Source organism: Tamandua tetradactyla, chromosome 8 (genome assembly GCF_023851605.1).
Source record: "Tamandua tetradactyla isolate mTamTet1 chromosome 8, mTamTet1.pri, whole genome shotgun sequence".
Lineage (NCBI taxonomy): Eukaryota > Metazoa > Chordata > Mammalia > Pilosa > Myrmecophagidae > Tamandua > Tamandua tetradactyla.
In genome coordinates this window covers 67869867-67887830 of record NC_135334.1, presented here as the reverse complement: position 1 = coordinate 67887830, position 17964 = coordinate 67869867, and the positions used below count along the sequence as shown (strand labels likewise).

Here is a 17964-nt window from a genome sequence, read left to right as displayed (position 1 = left end):
TGATGATAGTGGGGTGGAGGGCAGTGTGGAGTTGGGAGGGTGGGGACAGAAACAGGAATAATCCAATTATTGGTGGTTTGGACTGGGCAGTAGTAGAGGAAGTGGTAAGAGGAGGTCAGATTCTGGCTCTGCTTTGATAGTGGAATCAATAAGAGTTGCTGACATATTGGAAGTGAGAGAAAGATGCTGAAGATGATTCCTAAATTTTTGGCCTGAGCCGCTGGAAGGTGAACAATTTCTGTGAGCCCGTGGGCAGTAGGAACCAATTCAGAAACCCTCCAGTTCAGTAAATAGGTGTTGATTGTTACTTTGCATGCCCCGGGGACACAGCAGCAAATAGGGCAGACCCCGTCTGTCCTCATGGAGCACACAGCTCACCAGGGAAGACAGATGGAAAGGAGTAGTTCTAGTGTGATGATTGAAACCAAAGGGTACTTGTGTGTGAGTGAGTGTGTGCTGTGTGTGCTTATGACAGGGGCTCGCATGCCAACCTGGACAGCTTCCCCTCCCAGTCGGAGGGGGGGGTGGCCACCCCGGGCTGCCTCTGAATCAGTTTGGGGGCCATAGATCTGACCATCACCCTTCCACAGCTTCCCTTAGCAAAATCCTGGAATATATTCCAAGTAAAACTAAAAAGTGAAAAAATACTGCAAATTTCAGAATAGCAAATTTTGCTATTTCTTGACATTTCACTACAGCATAGCAGCATATTGTCTCTGTACAGTAGGGGTTAGACCTCTCTGGGTCCTTCCCCCACTCCCATGAGTTTTGGTGTCACCAGGTATCAGATAAAATCATGACTTTAAAAACATAAAATCCTGCAATAGTAATCAAATTCACTAATTATCTTGGCCCAAATGGAAATCACTAGGAAATCAGTAATGACAAAATGCTTTGGAATCAAGTCTGGTTTGTACGTCTGGTTTCTCTGTTATCAGTCTGAGATTGGTTCTTCCTGTTTGCTTGCTGCTTAGGCCCTCCCCCAGCACCCCATCCTCACCTCAATTCACAGTGTGGTCAGAGGGGTCTCAGAGAGCCCACCAGCTCACAGCTGGGGAACACAGACAGACCCCTGGCCTCGGCACCTCAAAGCTTGAACACCATTTTCGGAAGATTATCCAGGACGGCAGCGGCCTTGAGCTGCTAAACCCACAGGAAGGGGAGGTCTCCGGCAGCACCCCTCCCCCAGGGCCTTCCCTGATTCCCCACAGCGAGCCCTGCACCCCTCTGACTCCCGTCACAGCCCTGCCAGGTGGCTCAAGGGCAGTACTCTCATTTAGGAAACTGAGTCTCAACGCTGTTTAAATGGTCTGCCCCAGAGCTCACAGCTAGGAAGCGGTGGAGCCAGGATTTGAATTTAGGTTTGTCTAACCCCTGTATCTAGGGATGACCCCAGTGTCCTGAGGTGACCAAGTTCAACCACTAGCTTATACCGCGAGGGGAGATGGAGGCTCAGAGAGGGGCGGCGCCCGCCCGGGGTCGGCCAGCGCACGGAGCTCCAACCTCCCGGTCCCGGCTCCTCCCGGCCCGCCGCGCTCACTTCCTCTTGGCTGGGGACGTGGTGCCTCTTGGAGGTCCTGGGAGGCTCCCCAAGTGGGTGCTTCTGGGTCCCAGCCCCAGGCAGGCCGGGCGAGTCGCAGGAGAACCTCCAATGCGGAGGCCCGGGCTGACGCTCCCGGCAGCTGTCTCTCGGGCTCGGACCCCGCTGACCCTTCCTCCCGCTGGAGGCCGGGAGAGGGTGGCGGGCACGGCCCCTCCCATCCCTGTCGTCCGTCCCTCCAGGGCGCCGAGACCAGGAAGCGCTCGCCCACACTCAGCAGCCAGTTCAAGCGGTCGCTGGAGCTGCTGATGCGCACGCTGGGAGCCTGCCAGCCCTTCTTCGTGCGCTGCATCAAGCCCAACGAGTTCAAAAAGCCCATGGTGAGCGGCCCGGCCCTGGGTGGGGCGGGGTGAGACGGCCACCGGCCTCCCTGGGGAACGGCAGGGGGGTACCGGAGGGGCTTACCAGACACAGTCCCTGATTCACAGGAGGCAGGTGTGCTGGTAAGAGCCCAGACTCTGCAGCGGGTCCAATTCTGCCTCTACCGCCTACATGCTGGGCGGCTTCACCCAGTCACTTAATCCTCCTGTGCTTCAGTTTCCTGGCAGATGAAATGGGACCGCTAATGACACTGCCCTCCTCGGGGAGGCGGGTTCCATGCCACTACCTGGCATCTTGGGAGCGTTCTGGAAATGGTGGCAATCATTCTTGCTGTGGCCGGACCTCTGAAAGCCCCCCCCCCCTTTCTTCTAGCTCAGCTACCACTTCCTCCTTGAAGCCTTCCCTGATTCTTCTAGCTAGTTAGAAATGTTCTAATCTTTGACTCTTCTCACGGGCTTTTTCTGTGTGTGTACCACAGGCTAGATGTGTCTCCAGAGCCCTGTGAGGGAGACACTGTGGGTTTTTATTTTGTTCTATTTTTTGCCCTATGTTGGAGAGGTGAAGGGGCCTGAGCCCAGGGCATGGGAACCTGCCTCCCACCCTCATCTCACATCAAGCCCTTTCCATCCGAGGCACACAGGTCTGGGAGGTGTTGTTTTCTGCAGGCGAGGCCCAGTAGGGGGCCCTGGGGGAAAGCTGGGGCCACAAGTCTGGGGAGGGCAGGAAGGCAGCAGGCCTGGCCTGGGCTGGGGAAAGTGGCCTGGAGGGAGAGGAAACAGGCTACGGAAGCCGGCCATCTGCATGCGCTGGCCCCACCCACTGCCCATGCCTGCAAAACAGTCCCCAAAGAGGGTGAGGTCTGTTCCTCATGGGGTTCGAGAATGGGTCTGCCAGGGCTTGAGGGTCACAGAGGGCTCCAGCATGCTTTCCCTCTAAGCTGGGGTTCCAGGGAAACAGAGGCCCTGGTCCTGCCAAGGCCGGTGGGTCCATTCTCTCCTGTCTCTGAAATGCCTTGGAACCTTTCTCGTGACACCAGACTCCACATCTGTTGCCCAGATTTTGGCAGCAGCCTCGTCACAGGTTTTCTGCCTCCCCCCTCCAATTCTCCTTCCCTACTGCAGTGAGAGACTGTTTCTCAAATCCAAATCTGACCCTGTCACTCCCTGTTCCAAACCCTTCTCTGGCTTCCCATTACCCAGGAGATGAAGCCCAGCCTCCTTACCTTGGCCTCCAAAGCTCTCCTCTGGCCCTCCAGGATCCCTGGGCCAGATGTGGGGAGTGAGAAAGGGGTGGTTGCGGTCTTGTCCCATCCCTTCACAAAGGGAGACTTTGTGCAAATCAGAAAACGAGCTTCTTCCTTAAGTCACTTTATTGCCAGCAGCTAGAAACTTGCCTGAATAACTACAAATGTACAATGACTACAGTGAAGGTCTCCCCCTGTGGTTGTGCAGGGCCCCCACCACCCGCACAATCTCAGCCACAACCTGGCTTAACCTCCCCAGTCCACTGAAAACCCCCAACAAGTGCCGCGCCCTCAGGCTTCCCTGCCTTTGCACCTGCTTGCCCCTGGGTTGTTTCCACCGTGAATCGCCCTTTGCTTCTCCCAAAGGGAGTACAGTCACTCTCATCTGTGCTCCCAAAGCACACAGCTCGTCTCCCCGAGAGGGTTCTCGCTCCCGCTGCGTGTGTGGGCTTGGACAGCCCTGGCTTCGCTGCTCGTGTGCTGTGTGGCCAGGGCCTCCTAGGTCTTTGTCTGGGGCTGCAGCACACAGAGTGGGGCCAGCTTCTGGCAGTAGCCTCCAGCCCGGGCTCTCTGGCTCTGTGCCTGCCAGTTGTTCGACCGGCACCTGTGCGTGCGTCAGCTGCGGTACTCGGGGATGATGGAAACTATCCGAATCCGCCGAGCCGGCTACCCCATCCGGTACAGCTTTGTGGAGTTTGTGGAGCGGTACCGTGTGCTGCTACCTGGCGTGATGCCAGCCTACAAGCAGGTAGGTACAGGGCTGGGTGCACGAGTGGTAGAGAAGGGAGGGTCTCAGCTCTAGGCTGGGTGAGGGACCCAGGCCCCATTTTTTCATGGGGATGGTGGGCTGGATGCCATGTGCTCTGCAGGCACCCCAGGTCCAGCCAGGAAGATTAGGGGTTCAGGCAATGGAATGTGTCAAAGGGCGTAGATCGCCATGCTTGGCTGGCATGCACTTCTTGAAGGTGGCATGATGGACAAGACCAAGGTGGCCAAGGGGGCATCACATGTTAGATGTCGGAGAAGTTTTTGTGATCATCCAGCCCAGCTGAGGAGAAAAATTAGGTTCAGAGAGAGGCAGGATTTGGCCAGGGTCACATAGCAAGTTGGGACAGAGCTGGGCAAGCCCTTGGGACGGACATGTGGGTGGCTTTCCCACTGGTCAGGCTGCCCTTGCCATTGTGTCCTTCCCCCCACCCAGGGTGACCTGCAGGGGACATGCCAGCGCATGGCTGAGGCTGTGCTGGGCACCCACGATGACTGGCAGATTGGCAAGACCAAGATCTTTCTGAAAGTGAGCATGGCTCTGTCCCTGGGCTGCCTTGGGAGGCCATGAACGCCCCATCGCCATGGGGATTGGGGTTCCGGGGAGGTGCTTAGAGGGAAATGCGGCATCAGATGGCATCAGTGCTAGGCCTTCGAGAACCTTGCTGCCATCTGAGGTGGGGGGAGCTGGGTAAGGCTGGGCCAAGTCTTCCTTGGTGGGGAAGAGGAGACCGATATTTGAGACCATCTGTGCTCTGAGGGGTCCTGGTCACGGGATGCAGGACTCAGGGCATCGACCAAGGGTTAGAAAGCTGCAGGCCCGAGCTGGGGCTGTCTGTCAGGCCCTCACCAAGGAGGCTGGATTCAAATTCCAACCCTGGGGTTATTGCCCTGAGAATCTGGGCAAGTCACTGGCCCTTTCCAAGATTCATTTCCCCATCTGTGAAATGGGTTGTGTCTGGGTTGAGGGATCTTGGGCTTATCTAGAAGGTCTGTTCCTGTGGTTTCTTCGCTGGGCTTGGTCGGCTGTGTGCTCTCCTCCATCACTCAGTGCCACCTGGAAAGTGCTTTCTGTGTGCCAGGTCCCACTGGGGGCTTTCTATCCGTGATCTCATTTAACCCTCTCAGTAACCCCTTGAGGTCGGGATTATTGTGCCCATTTCACAGGCTCAGGGAGGAGAAGCAGATGCCCAGGGTCATGCAGTCTGTTCTCAACCCTCCCAGTGCCCTGAGCACAGCAGCTATTTGGGCAGGAAGCTGGCACCGGACTGCTCAGGGAAGAAAGCAGGGCTGAGAGCAGGAAACAGGGCCACAGGGATAGCTGGCTTTGGAGCAGAGCTGCCTGGGAGTTGGCGAGGGCAGGGCAGCTGCGGCGGGGCAGCATGAGTCCAGCACTCCGGGTTCCCCATTTCTATTTTCGCTCTGCTAGCTTTCAGTATAGTAGGGGGAGCGGGGACCCAGGACAGATGAGATCTTGTCCGAATTCTCCCTGGCACAGGGGCCTTGAGCAATCCTTTCATCTCCCCTAGCCTTGGCTTCTTTATCAGAAAAATGTGTCAAATATCCTGGCCTGTGCCTTTCACAATTGCCACCTGGAAAGTGCTTTCTGTGTGCCAGGCCCCAGTGGGGGCTTTCCATCCATGATCTCATTTAACCCTCTCAGTAACTCCTTGAGGTCGGGATTATTGTGCCCATTTCACAGGCCCAGGGAGGAGAAGCAGATGCCCAGGGTCCTGCAGCTGAAGTAGATAGCAGGGCCTCCAGCCTGGCTTGGTCCTAGGCCCAGGTGGCAAAGGAAGGAAGGCATGAAGCATGATGGCATCCAGGCCGGAGGGCTCTGAGGAGTGTCGTCATCCTCATCCTTTCCTCTCTGAGCTCTTCAGAAATGGGCTGTGATTTTGAGAGGCCAAATATCTAGTGCTCATTCATTCAAAAAATCTTGGCCAAGCGGCTCTTCTGTGCCAAATCTAGTCTGGAAGTAATGTGTGTCAGTGACTTCTTGGTGAGTGTGGCTCCCCTACAAGACTCTAACCTCTCAGGGGACTCATCTACCGGGCTCGCTGTGGCTCTGCCCCTAGCATCTAGCACAGAGCTGGCACGTAGAGATGTTCAATTCATCAAGTTTCCTTCAATTGGAGTGAGGGTGGGGGGCCCAGCAGCGAGGAGGAGAGAGGGCTGGAGAAGTCAGCAGGGCCTGGGTCATGGAAGGCTTTGAGTGCCAGGGTGTGGCGCTCAGGCTTGACCCTAGAAACCGTGGGGTGTGCATGAAGGACTGTAAGGTCGTGGTCAGATTTGTGCTTTAGAAGGTCCCTCTGGTTCCTTTTGTGGGAGGCCTGGCCGGGGAGTAACAGAGGCCAGGAGTCTAGTCAGGAGGCTGCTGCCATGATTCTGGAGAGGATCTGGCCCAGGACTGAGGCCAGTGAAACAGAAACATCAAGTAGAACAGTGGCTTGGGCAGAGACAGTGACAAGGATAAAGCCCGTGTGTGTATAATGGGCCTTCTGACCCACCCAGGGAAATCAGGCTCCTCCTGCTCCAATGGGTCTCTGGGAAACAGCCACAATCCCTCAGTACCTGTGGCTACGGGAGGCAACCACATATGGGGAGAGTAGGGCTGGGAGTCCACGGGAGTCCCAACCAAGCCCCAGGCCTGGGCTGCTAGTGAAGAAAGCGAGAAAGCCTGCGGGGGCAGCCTCAGGCTCGGAACTGAGCTGGTGGCCCTGGAGGAGATGCGGTGGTGGTGCTGCTCAGGGGCTCTGTACTCCAGGACCACCACGACATGCTGCTGGAGGTGGAGAGGGACAAGGCCATCACCGACAGAGTCATCCTCCTCCAGAAGGTCATCCGGGGCTTCAAGGACAGGTATGTGCCGAGGCCAGTTTCTGCACATCTCAGCCCACGCCCGGGTCTGTGGGCATGTGCTTGGCTCACTTCTGTTTCTCCCACGTGAACACCAGGAATAAATAAGCACATCTATGGGTTCACCAAGAAACAAGCACACATATGTACAGTAGGCCCACGTGATCATGCAAATACAGATGAACACACAAGCACACAACTCACACAGACCAATCCATGCCATGTACATTGTACACTCACCCACATACAGCCATGCACACATGGATGCATGAGGTACACACATATGCACACGCTGCCAGTGTCAGACGTCAATCTCCCATGAAATTCCCCAAAGAGGAGTTACATGTTAAAAAGTGTGTCCTATATTCCATGTAAGGGACAGGTGCATACCTGTGAGAATTTACAGATGGGCAGGGCTGACTCTGAAATGTGATTCAGGTTCCACAGAAATCCCACAACCTGCCCTTTTTGCAGTTCATCTGTTCACTCCCTCCTTTTATCTGTCCATCTGTGCATCCATCCATGCATCCATGCATCCACCCACCCATCCGTCTGTGCATCTATTCACCTGGCCATCCGTTCATGCATCATCTATTCATCCCTTTGTCCATCTCTACATTCTTTCATCCATCCATTCATCCATCCATGTGCTTGTCTGGTTTGTCCATCCATCTATCCATCCATCTCTGTCCATCCATTCATCTGTCCGTTCTCTCCCACAATTGTTCTCTTGCACATGTGTGCATTCAGGCTTTGGCTCACTGGCTTACTCGCACACTCACACATTTGCCCTTCACTTATTTGTACATTCAGCAGATATCTGCTGTCGAATGTGTGCTCTCTCTCTGCTTCTTGCCTTCTGTCGGGTCAAAGATGACTGTTTCCTGGGAAAGCAGCCTAGTGTGTGTGGGGGGGTAACAGCGCTGAGCTCAGTAAGTCGTAAGATGTGGGCTCTAATCCCAACCTCTATGAATCTCAGTTTCCTTGTCTGTAAAATCAGGAAGTTAAAGCAGTCAGTAATAAATAATGTTCACAGTGTTCAAAGCTTTTAGTCTTTGATATTATTTAATTTACTTATTTATTCATACACTTATTCAGTCAACAAACATCTTCTGAATGCATACCTTAATGGGCTTACAGGACAGATGTTATTATACCTGTCCTACAGATGAGGAAATGGAGGCATTGAGAAATATATGCCATGCCCAAGGCCACATTGCCGGGATGTTACAGAGCTGGAACTCAGCCCTGTTTCCTGACCCCAAACCCCACCCTTACCCTGGCTGCCTCAGGGCACTGATTCCCTGCTCTGAGATTCACCTGCATCACTGCTGCTGTTGCAGGTCCAACTTCCTGAAGCTAAAGAACGCAGCCACGGTGATCCAGAGACTCTGGCGGGGCCACAACTGCCGGAGGAACTATGGGCTGGTGAGCCTCCCTGAGGGGCTGCTCATTGCCCCATTAAGCCTTTGAACCAGCCCCGTTGCCATGGCAGCAGGACTTGCCTAGTCTGGTTCCTGCCCCTGCCCCAGCCAGCCCTTCCTGTCCTTCCAGCCCAAAATCCAGGTGGTGTTCTTGTGGCTTTTTCCCAGTTGGTCAGCAATGTCTGATGCTTTTCTTCTGGAATGTTTTGGAGGGCTGTGAGCATACTGGGGTATCAGAGACCCCGGAAGGGGACCCGCACAAGGATGGGTCCCATGGACCTCTGTGTGGAGCTGGACGTGGGGCTGGGGAGTAGACAGGAAGGAGGAGGGTGGTTGCAGCACCTGGTCCGAGCTGGTGGGGGGGGGGGGCTCGGGGGCCCATCTGAGGGGAGTGGGGGCCAAGCCTTCAGAGGCTCCAGTCTGGGATTGGAGCCCCTGGGCCGCGGACGCTCCCACGGGCTGGCCGGTCTGAATGCGGGCTGTGGGCTGCGGGCCGCGAGCGCGTCTGTGTCGTTGCAGATGCGGCTTGGCTTCCTGCGGCTGCAGGCCCTGCACCGCTCCCGGAGGCTGCACCGGCAGTACTGCCTGGCCCGCCGGCACATCATCAAGTTCCAGGCCCGCTGCCGCGCCTACCTGGTGCGCAGGGCCTTCCGCCACCGCCTCTGGGCCGTGCTCACCGTGCAGGCCCACGCCCGGGGCATGATTGCCCGCAGGCTGCATCGGCGCCTCCGGGCTGAGGTGAGGGGCCCCGGGGCCACGGTCCCGGGCTCACAGCCCCACCCCCACCCCTCAGCGCGTCCTCCCAGGGGCACGAGGCCTCGGCAGACACATCACCCCCACCTGTCGGCCCAGGAGCCTGTGAGCTAGAGAGGCAGGACCTTGGCCCCATGCCTTCTCTGGGGAATGCCTTAAATGGGGGGCTGGACCCCTCCTTTGCATCCTTCCAGCCAAGGGCAGGGCTGGGGGGCCTCCATCACTCCTGTGATTCTCTGGGGAGGCTGAGACAAACCTGGTCTGGCTTTGGGCTCAACAGTGTCCCCAGCCCATTGTGTGACCTGGAGAATGTCTCAGTTACCTCAGTTTCTCTATCTGCCAAATTGTTGGGCAAAGTTACTGGCAGTCCCAGAACCCAGTCAGGGGGGAGGGGGAGGGGTGCGAGGGGCCACGACAATGGCTGCCCCTTCCCTCAGTACCTGCGGCGCCTCGAGGCTGAGAAAATGCGGCTGGCAGAGGAGGAGAAGCTGCGGAAGGAAATGAGCGCAAGGAAGGCCAAGGAGGAGGCAGAACGCAAGCATCAGGTGAGCTGAGAAAACCCAAGCACCTTAGATTTCCATTCCTTTGTTCAGCAGCTTGCATGCAGAACTGCCTATTTGTCATTTGCCCATGCAGCCTTCCTTCATTTGTCCAAAAAGTATCCCTCGCTAGAGCCGGTCAGCAGTGGTGCACCGAGGTCTCCCAGGTGCCTGGTCCTGTGCAGTCAGAGGCTTCCGTGCACAATGGTCCGCGCCCTCAGGAGGGCCTTTCTAACTGGGGGATTAATGGCAGATATAAAGCCTGAGCTGGCTGAGGGCACCAAGAGAGCTACGCTGCCTGATACAGTAGCCACAGGCCACATTTGGCTACCGAGCACTTGAACTCTGGCTGTCCCAGTGGAAAAACGCTGAATTCATAAAACACACACTAGATTTTGACATCTTATTACTAATTTTTAAAACATTTGTTACATGCTGAAATTATACTATTTTGGGAAATATTGGGTTAAATGAAATATATTAAAACTGATTTCACCATTTCTTTTTACTTTTTAAAATGCAGCTACTGCATATGTGGCTCACATTATTTTTCTGTTGGACAGCACTGGTCTAGAACCTCAAACCAATGGCTGTGCGATTTCTGGGTTGGCGTGGTCCCCTCCAGGGAGGGCATCAGGAGGGCTTCCTGAAGGAGGCAGTTGCCAGCTGAAGCCCTGGGGGACAGGCAGGATTCTATCTGAGCTTGTTGAGAGACTTCCCCATGGTCCAGAGATGCTGGGCATGTCTCACTGGACGGTGAGGGCTGAGCTGAGCCCATGAGGCTCTGTTCTTGCCAGCGGTCAGGAGGGCCCAAGTGAGGTTGGGACCAAGACCCTGGCTGTGGCTGTCTTGGGCTCCCTGAGGAGGGCTTGCTCCTGAGGCTGTGGCACTGAGTCCTGAGACCCATCTCTCCTGCTTCACCCCACCTGCCCAGGAGCGCCTGGCCCAGCTGGCTCGGGAGGATGCAGAGCGGGAGCTGAAGGAGAAGGAGGCAGCTCGGCGGAAGAAGGAGCTCCTGGAGCAGATGGAGAAGGCCCGCCATGAGCCCATCAATCACTCGGACATGGTGGACAAGATGTTTGGCTTCCTGGGGACTTCGGGTGGCCTGCCAGGCCAGGAGGGACAGGCGCCCAGAGGCTTTGAGGTACCGGCAGGGAAAGGCCTCCACAGTCCATGTGGCAGGCCTGGGCACCCCGTGGGGTGGCCCTCCCCCCTGTTGTGGCCGTTGCATTCAAGTCCACCTGCCCCGCTGGGGGCACAGGGAGCTGTGATGAACCAGGCCGGGGGCCCGGTTCCCAGCCCTGCCCAGCCACCAACCTTCCAGGGGCCCTCACTGCCCCTCCCCAGGCCATTCCCAAACTGTCATTCATTCATTCATTCATTCATTCATTTATCGATGACCTTCCACATGCCAGGCTCTGTTTAGTTGTGAGCAAGGTGAACACAGTCCCTACCCTCGTGCAGGAGGCGCTGGCCCTGCAAGGACAGGGTGGGGGCTCCCAGGGACCGCATCCTAGTCCGAGTCTGCCCCCAGGCCCCCAGACCATGGCGCAGGGACACCGGCTTGTCTCCGGCAGGACCTGGAGCCGGGGAGGACGGAGATGGTGGAGGAGGACCTGGACGCAGCCCTGCCGCTGCCCGACGACGAGGAGGAGGACCTCTCTGAGTATAAATTCGCCAAGTTTGCTGCCACCTACTTCCAGGGCACAACCACACACACATACACTCGGCGGCCGCTCAAGCAGCCTCTGCTGTACCACGACGACGAGGGCGACCAGCTGGTGAGGCCCCTGCAGGCCAGGGCGCTGCTGCGGGCTGGGGCCGTGGGCTCTGCCCCTGGGTGGCGGTAGCCTGGGCACTGAGGGGGGTGGTCCTGGTGGGCAGAAACCAGGCCTGGCCGCATGGTCCCCCGGGACCCAGCCTCGGCCAGGCCCATGCAGGCGCATTTACAAGGAGCACTCAGAGCCACTCAGAGAGGCCCTCCTGGGGGTGCTTTTCCAGTCCGGTCCCCAAATCACCAGGCAGTTTGTGTCACCTTGGCCACACCCCCCGCGGGGGATCTCTGACCCGTGCCGGCCCTGCCCCAGGCGGCCCTGGCGGTCTGGATCACCATCCTCCGTTTCATGGGTGACCTCCCTGAGCCCAAGTACCACATGGCCATGAGTGACGGCAGCGAGAAGGTCCCGGTGATGACCAAAATTTACGAGACCCTGGGCAAGAAGTCGTACAAGAGGGAGCTGCAGGCCCTGCAGGGCGAGGGCGAGGTGAGGCTGAGGGGAGGGCTGCCCAGCGCCCCTGCCTCGGGATCCCCCCAGCACGAGCATCCTAACATTTGTCTCTGCATGCCTTCTCCCCCACCTCATCTACTCATGGGGAATAAATGTGGGGAGGTTCTGTAAACTGTAAAGTGCTGCCTGCAACTGAAGGAGGCCATGACAGGGTGGGTTACTACTCTCTTCTAAGCCTTTTGGGGTGGAGGGCAGGTGGGGTAGGGGCGGAGAGGGCATGGGGTAGGAGTGGACATACCTCCCAGCCTTAGTGTGGAGGAGGGGAGGTGGGCACAGCTGTGATCACAGCATCCTGATCTTGTCCTTACTTTCTGCCCCATTACTTGACCCTGGTCCCTGTTGGTCCCGCAGGCCCAGCTCCCCGAGGGACAGAAGAAAAGCAGCGTGAGGCACAAACTGGTGCACCTGACCCTGAAGAAGAAGTCCAAACTGACGGAGGAGGTTAGAGCAGCCCGGGGGGTCTGGCGGCCTGCAGGCTGTGCTGGCCCAGGCTGGGGCGAGAGCAGGAGCGTGAGTGGACGCTGTCTGTCCTGAGTCCCGGCTGGGAGGGGGCGGGACAGCCTGGGGGATGAGGCAGGCTGGAGTGTGAGGAAGAGGGCCATGAGCTCAGACGAGGGCTGGCACTGGGCATATTGGAGGAGGGCTGGGGAGGGCTGGAGTGGCAGATGGTGAGAGGGAAGACGCTTCATGCCAGGGGATGGACCAGACTGTGTTTGGTCCAAGGACTGGTCATATGCTGGGGCTTTTCTGTAGTTATTAGAGGCTTCGTTGAGCACCAACACTATTAATTTGTTTGCTTGAAAATGTATTGATTTATTCATTTAGTCGTTTTGCCTTTTCTGAGCACTGTCCCAGCCCTGTCCCAGGGCCACCCAGGCTGGCGGGGGATATACAAACACTAATGAAAGCATTTAAGAGCACAGGGGACCGGATCTCTCATGTCCCTAACATTGACACACCAGTCATGTCTAAAATACCTCCTTTCCCTTCTTTTCTTGGGGTCACCTCCTCCAAGAAGCCTCCCCTGACCTCTCTATGAGGAGTCAGTGGCTCCTCCTCAGGGCTTCCACAGCCTGCTTTGCCTCTGCCCTTGTCCTTGTCCCCATTTGTGACTCAAATCTAGCCTTGCAGCCGCATGGTCCCTGATCTGAGTCCCAGCTCTGCTATTTGATATCTGAGGAACCCAGGGAAGAAAAGGCCATTCTGGATGTGTTTGGGAGGATGGCATGAGGTGAAGGCTGTGGGTGCTCAGTAGGCGTGAGCACCTTCTCTGCCCTTCCTTGCTGCAATGCTGCCTCCCACCTGCTCAGTCTCTCTCCCACCTGCATATTCTGGGCAGAGCGCGGGGCTGCTGGTGTGGGCGGTGTAGACTGAGAGAAGAGAAACTCACTTCGTGAGAACTCAGGTCTGAGGTTGTCCACATCAGGGACAAGGTGTGGTGACTGGGTGATGATGCGTGGATGATTGGAAACTGGACTGTCCTTTGGGTGCCTGAGGCTGTGGGGGGGGGTCCACCCTGGGCGGGGCGGGGAGCGTGCGTCCTGCTCGGAGTCAGGGGAGCAGGGGCCCTCCCTGGTTGAAAGAAAGAGCCACCTTGGGGTAGGGTGTGGAGGGTCAGGGAAGCTGCCCAGGGGGCTTGTGCCCAGGAGAAGGTGGCACCAGGGCAGTGCTCCTGGCTGTGTGGGACAGTTACTGATGTAGCTCCTATGCTTCCTAGAGTGGAGGAGTGACGGGGGTGGGGACGAGGGAGGAACTGTGGGCTGGGCCCACCCTGTGGAGGAGGGAGCTTGGCTTTTCTAGCCAGTCCTGGGACTCTGCTTCTCTGAAGGAGCGAGCAGACCCAGGCGTTGGTACTCTGGTGGGCAGCGACGTGCCCCTCATTTCACCTTGCCCAGGCCCAGCCTTGTCCCCTCCCTCTGACCCAGCCTTGTCCCCTCCCTCTGGCCCAGGTGACCAAGAGGCTGCACGACGGGGAGGCCATGCTGCAGGGCAACAGCATGCTGGAGGACCGGCCCACCTCCAACCTGGAGAAGCTGCACTTCATCATCGGCAACGGCATCCTGCGGCCGGCCCTGCGGTCAGAGCCCAAGGGGCCAGCGTGCTGGGGGGGTGCCCAGAGAGCGGGGCTGGCTGGGTGGCGGGGGCTGGGGGGGGATACCCGCACCTCCTGGGGTGGAGCCCCAAAAGGATTTCCACGGTGGAGCAATAGCTCCATAGCAGCAGGTGGGCCACCGTTTAAGCCACAAAGGTTTGGCTCAGCTCTGCTCATCGTGAGACCTTGGTGGACTTGTTATCTCTCTAAGCCTCATCTTCGTTCCTCTGCAAAGGGGGGATTTTAATAGAATGTACCTTGTAGGGTTGTGGGGCCATAATGCCATAGAAAGTGTGTAACAGGACCTGGAGCACGGTAGGCTCTCAGGGGTGATTACTATCTGACATGCATTTTCAGCTTTAGCCTTGTCCCTGCCAGCTCACCTTCAGTGCCCCCAACCTGGCCCGGTGGTCAGGGTTCCTGTGGTCAGCACACCTGGGAACCCTGGAAGTGCCTCCTTCCCCACCCGGGCCCAGGAGAGGCCTTACCCACATCCCTCGGGTGTTGGGGAGGAGGTGGGTGGGACAGCCCAGGAGCAATTGAGGAGTCAACCCAGCTGGGTCAGGAGGGAACGGGGATAGGATTTTTCTGAGAACTGTATTTGCGCGGGGTAGGTTGGTTAGGAAAGCTGATCTCGTGAGCTTGGGTATGTTGGTTCGAGGGTGACAGGGCAGGCAGGGTGGGGGTGGAGGTGGTTCTGTTGAGCCCCATTTTACCTATGGGGAAACTGAGGTCCAGAGTAGGGAATAGACTGGCCCAGGGGTCATTCAGCCTCCCAGAACCCCTGCCTTCCAGCCAGACCTCCATCTGTTGCTCCATGAGGCCAGTTACTCCCTCACCTCCAGCAGCAAACACATGCCCAAGACGTGTTTGAGGGTCAAGAATTTGCCCCCAGTTACCTCACAGTCATACCTAAAGTTGTCACCTCTGGAACTCAATCCTGGGAGCCCTGGACCAGGAGTCGGGAGCCTGGGCCACCCCCTCTTCTCTTGGCCTCAGCCTCCCTGCCTTCTGGGTCATGGGACCTTGACACGCAGAGTCTGGACTGAAGGTAGAAAAGGACCTTGGGCTCAGCCTTCCCTGCCCTGACCCAACCCCACCTCCTCCTGGATGATCTGGGGCAAAGCAGAGAGGGCAACTGTGCAGTGCACACCCTGCTGCTGAAGGGAGTGGGGGTCGGGGCTAGTCCCCGGAAGGCAATCTCCCTCCCTTGCTTCCCCCACTGCCCAGGGATGAGATCTACTGCCAGATCAGCAAGCAGCTCACCCACAACCCCTCCAAGAGCAGCTATGCCCGGGGCTGGATCCTCGTGTCCCTCTGCGTGGGCTGCTTCTCTCCCTCAGAGAAGTTTGTTAAGGTAGGGGGGTGCCTGGCCCCTGGGTGGGAAGGGGAGCTCCACCTTCCCAGGCAGTGAGGAGGGAGAGCAAGAGGAAGCAGCTCACAGGTGGATCAGAAGGCAAAGGGGCTTGGTCGGGGGGCCTTGGGCCCCACTCAGGCTCACCGCCTGTGTTAGTTTGCAGGCTGCCAGAATGCGATATACCAGAACTGGAATGGCTTTCATAAAGGGGAATTTAATAAGTTACAAGTTTACAGTTCTAAGGAAGTGAAAGTATCCAAATTAAGGCACCAGCAAGCAGTTACCTTCGTTCAAGAAAGGCCAGTGGGTCAGGAACTCCTCTGTCAGACGGACATCTGCTGGTCCCTTGCTCCTGGGCTCCTTTACTTTCAGCCTCTGTTCCTATGGGGGTTCCTTACTTTGCTTCTCTGGGGCTGACCTGCATCTCTTGGCTTCCCTTGGCTCTCTCCAGGTTCTGGCTTGCTTAACATCTCATGGCAATGTCTGCTGGGCTCCAGGCATTTCCAAACACCCATGTCTCTGTTCTCCAAGAGTCCGCATCTGTCAGCTCTACTCTGAAGTTTCTGTCGGCTCTGAGGCTTCTGTCATCTCTGTCTCTCTCCAAAATCTTCCTCTTTTAAAGGATTCTAGTAAACTAATCAAGACCCACCTGGAATGGGTGGCATCACATCTCCCTCTAATCAGCAAGCCACACCCACAATTGGGCGCGTTGCATCCCCACAAGATAATCCAATCAAGTTTCCAACCTATAGTGCTGGCTGAATCAGAATTTTAAAAATTGGCTGCTCCCACAAATCGGGTCAGGATTAAAACGTGGCTTTTCTGGAGTACATCATAGATTCAAGCCAACACCTGCTGGGTCACATCTTATGGGCATCCCACCCCCCAGGCACCCACTACTTCACTCTGTTCTCACTTCAGTCCATTTTACTTGTGAGGAAACTGATTTTGACAAGAGTGGAGAAGGCACTTAGCTCAGCTCAGCCCACTTTCTTGGCTGCTCCTTGGTGCCAGGCCCTGGCCTCCAGGGACAGAAGCAGCGCTGGTCACAGCACGACCAACCCCCACCCCCACCTCCTGCCTGGTCAGTGCTGTAGAGAGGGCAGCTCTCGCCCAGCTGAGAGAGGCAGTGGAGTCTGAACTGGCCCTGAAGGAGGACCTAGGGAAGAGCTGACCACGGTGCATGTGGAAGGGTGAGGCAGGAGGCATGGCTGAGGGGGTCAGATCGAGGTGGCATTGCCATTGAGCTCAGGTGTGTGGGTATCATCCTGATGGCAGCGGGGGACCGTGGGAAGGCGCGGTGGGGCAAGTGGGCAGACTTGAGGAGCAGGTTCTGAGTGTGGGCCCATGGGGAGGCTGTGCTAATAGTGGTCCAGCTGAGGGAAGCTGGAGAGGTGCCGGGGCAAGGTGGCCCACGAGTTCTGCACCCCCCGTCCTCCCTCTCAGTACCTGCGGAACTTCATCCACGGGGGCCCACCTGGTTACGCCCCATACTGTGAGGAGCGGCTGAGGAGGACCTTCGTGAATGGGACACGGACACAGCCGCCTAGCTGGCTGGAGCTGCAGGTGTGGCCAAGGCCCAGCTGGGCTCTGTGGGTGTGAGTGTGTGTGCATGCATAAGGGTTGGTGTGCATGTGTGCATGTGAGTGTGTGTGTGTCTCCATTGCCCTCAGGAGCTCCAGAAACGTTCCCTTCTTTGGAATTCTGTGGTTCCTCAAGCACCCACCCCCAGTCGCTGAATCCCGGGCCTATTAAACAGGAAAGGCCCCGAAGGATGTTTGACTCCTATCTGCTCACTTTGTGGTTGAAATGACTGGGGCCATGGAACCCCCATTCCCCACCCACCCTCTCTCTCTCTCTCCCTTTCAATATCTGCATCTACAAAATGGTTATGAGGAGACTCATCTAATGGGGTACAGCCATGGTTATATGAGGTGAGGGCAGAAGCACCTGGCACCTGGCAACACCTGGCCTCCCAGGCCCATGGCCTGGCTCGGTGGCTCTGAAGGTCCCATGGGGGTGGATGTACAGCAGGGCTCCCTGGGCACCTGTGACCAGGGACAGGCAGTGTCCTGGTGGGATGCTAGGGGCCCAAGCTTTGGGGGCAGCTCAGGGAGCCAGGAGGGCAGAATTCCCAGCTGCCCTGGAGCCCAGCCCCAAGGAGGTGAGAATGTGAGCTGGCCTGAAATGAAGGGATTCCCACAAACCCTCTTGGGTCATTTCCCAGGCCACCAAGTCCAAGAAGCCTATTATGCTGCCTGTGACGTTCATGGATGGGACCACCAAGACGCTGCTGACCGACTCAGCCACCACGGCTAAGGAGCTCTGCCGTGCACTGGCTGACAAGATCTCACTCAAGGATCGATTTGGGTTCTCCCTCTACATTGCCCTGTTTGATAAGGTATGGCTGCCCTGACGCCCCTCCTCCAGCACCATCTGTGGCCCAGCCCACCCAGCTCCCATCCCAGTGATGCAAAAATGCCACCTGCTGGCTCAGGTGACCTCATACAAGTTACTCACCTTTAACCTGTAGGGTTACTTACAGAATTGTTTCTCACTTGGAAACCAGCAGCACCTCCTCTGCTTCAATTCTGAGGGTGGTAGAGAGCTATTAACGCTAATGAAAAACCCAACAGAACAATGTAGATAGGAACCAAGAGCTCACTTCAGTCATATATGCCCAGGCAGAATTATCCTCCCCTGGGGCTGAAGAAAGACCATAG

General features: G+C 57.0%; 1 protein-coding gene across 7 annotated transcripts in view; it reads left to right on the top strand.

The window, feature by feature from the left end:
* Positions 1 to 17964, top strand: part of MYO7A (myosin VIIA) — an 85462-nt gene that overhangs the window by 41910 nt on the left and 25588 nt on the right. For all 7 annotated transcript variants that reach the window (XM_077113501.1, XM_077113500.1, XM_077113498.1 and 4 more), the window contains 15 exons: positions 1783 to 1920; positions 3754 to 3912; positions 4366 to 4458; positions 6697 to 6791; positions 8132 to 8216; positions 8732 to 8950; positions 9403 to 9510; positions 10439 to 10648; positions 11082 to 11285; positions 11592 to 11768; positions 12144 to 12233; positions 13742 to 13869; positions 15115 to 15241; positions 16688 to 16807; positions 17469 to 17642. In XM_077113501.1, coding sequence (XP_076969616.1) covers positions 1783 to 1920; positions 3754 to 3912; positions 4366 to 4458; positions 6697 to 6791; positions 8132 to 8216; positions 8732 to 8950; positions 9403 to 9510; positions 10439 to 10648; positions 11082 to 11285; positions 11592 to 11768; positions 12144 to 12233; positions 13742 to 13869; positions 15115 to 15241; positions 16688 to 16807; positions 17469 to 17642 — 2127 coding nt within the window. The remainder of the gene's footprint in view (positions 1 to 1782; positions 1921 to 3753; positions 3913 to 4365; positions 4459 to 6696; positions 6792 to 8131; positions 8217 to 8731; positions 8951 to 9402; positions 9511 to 10438; positions 10649 to 11081; positions 11286 to 11591; positions 11769 to 12143; positions 12234 to 13741; positions 13870 to 15114; positions 15242 to 16687; positions 16808 to 17468; positions 17643 to 17964) is intronic.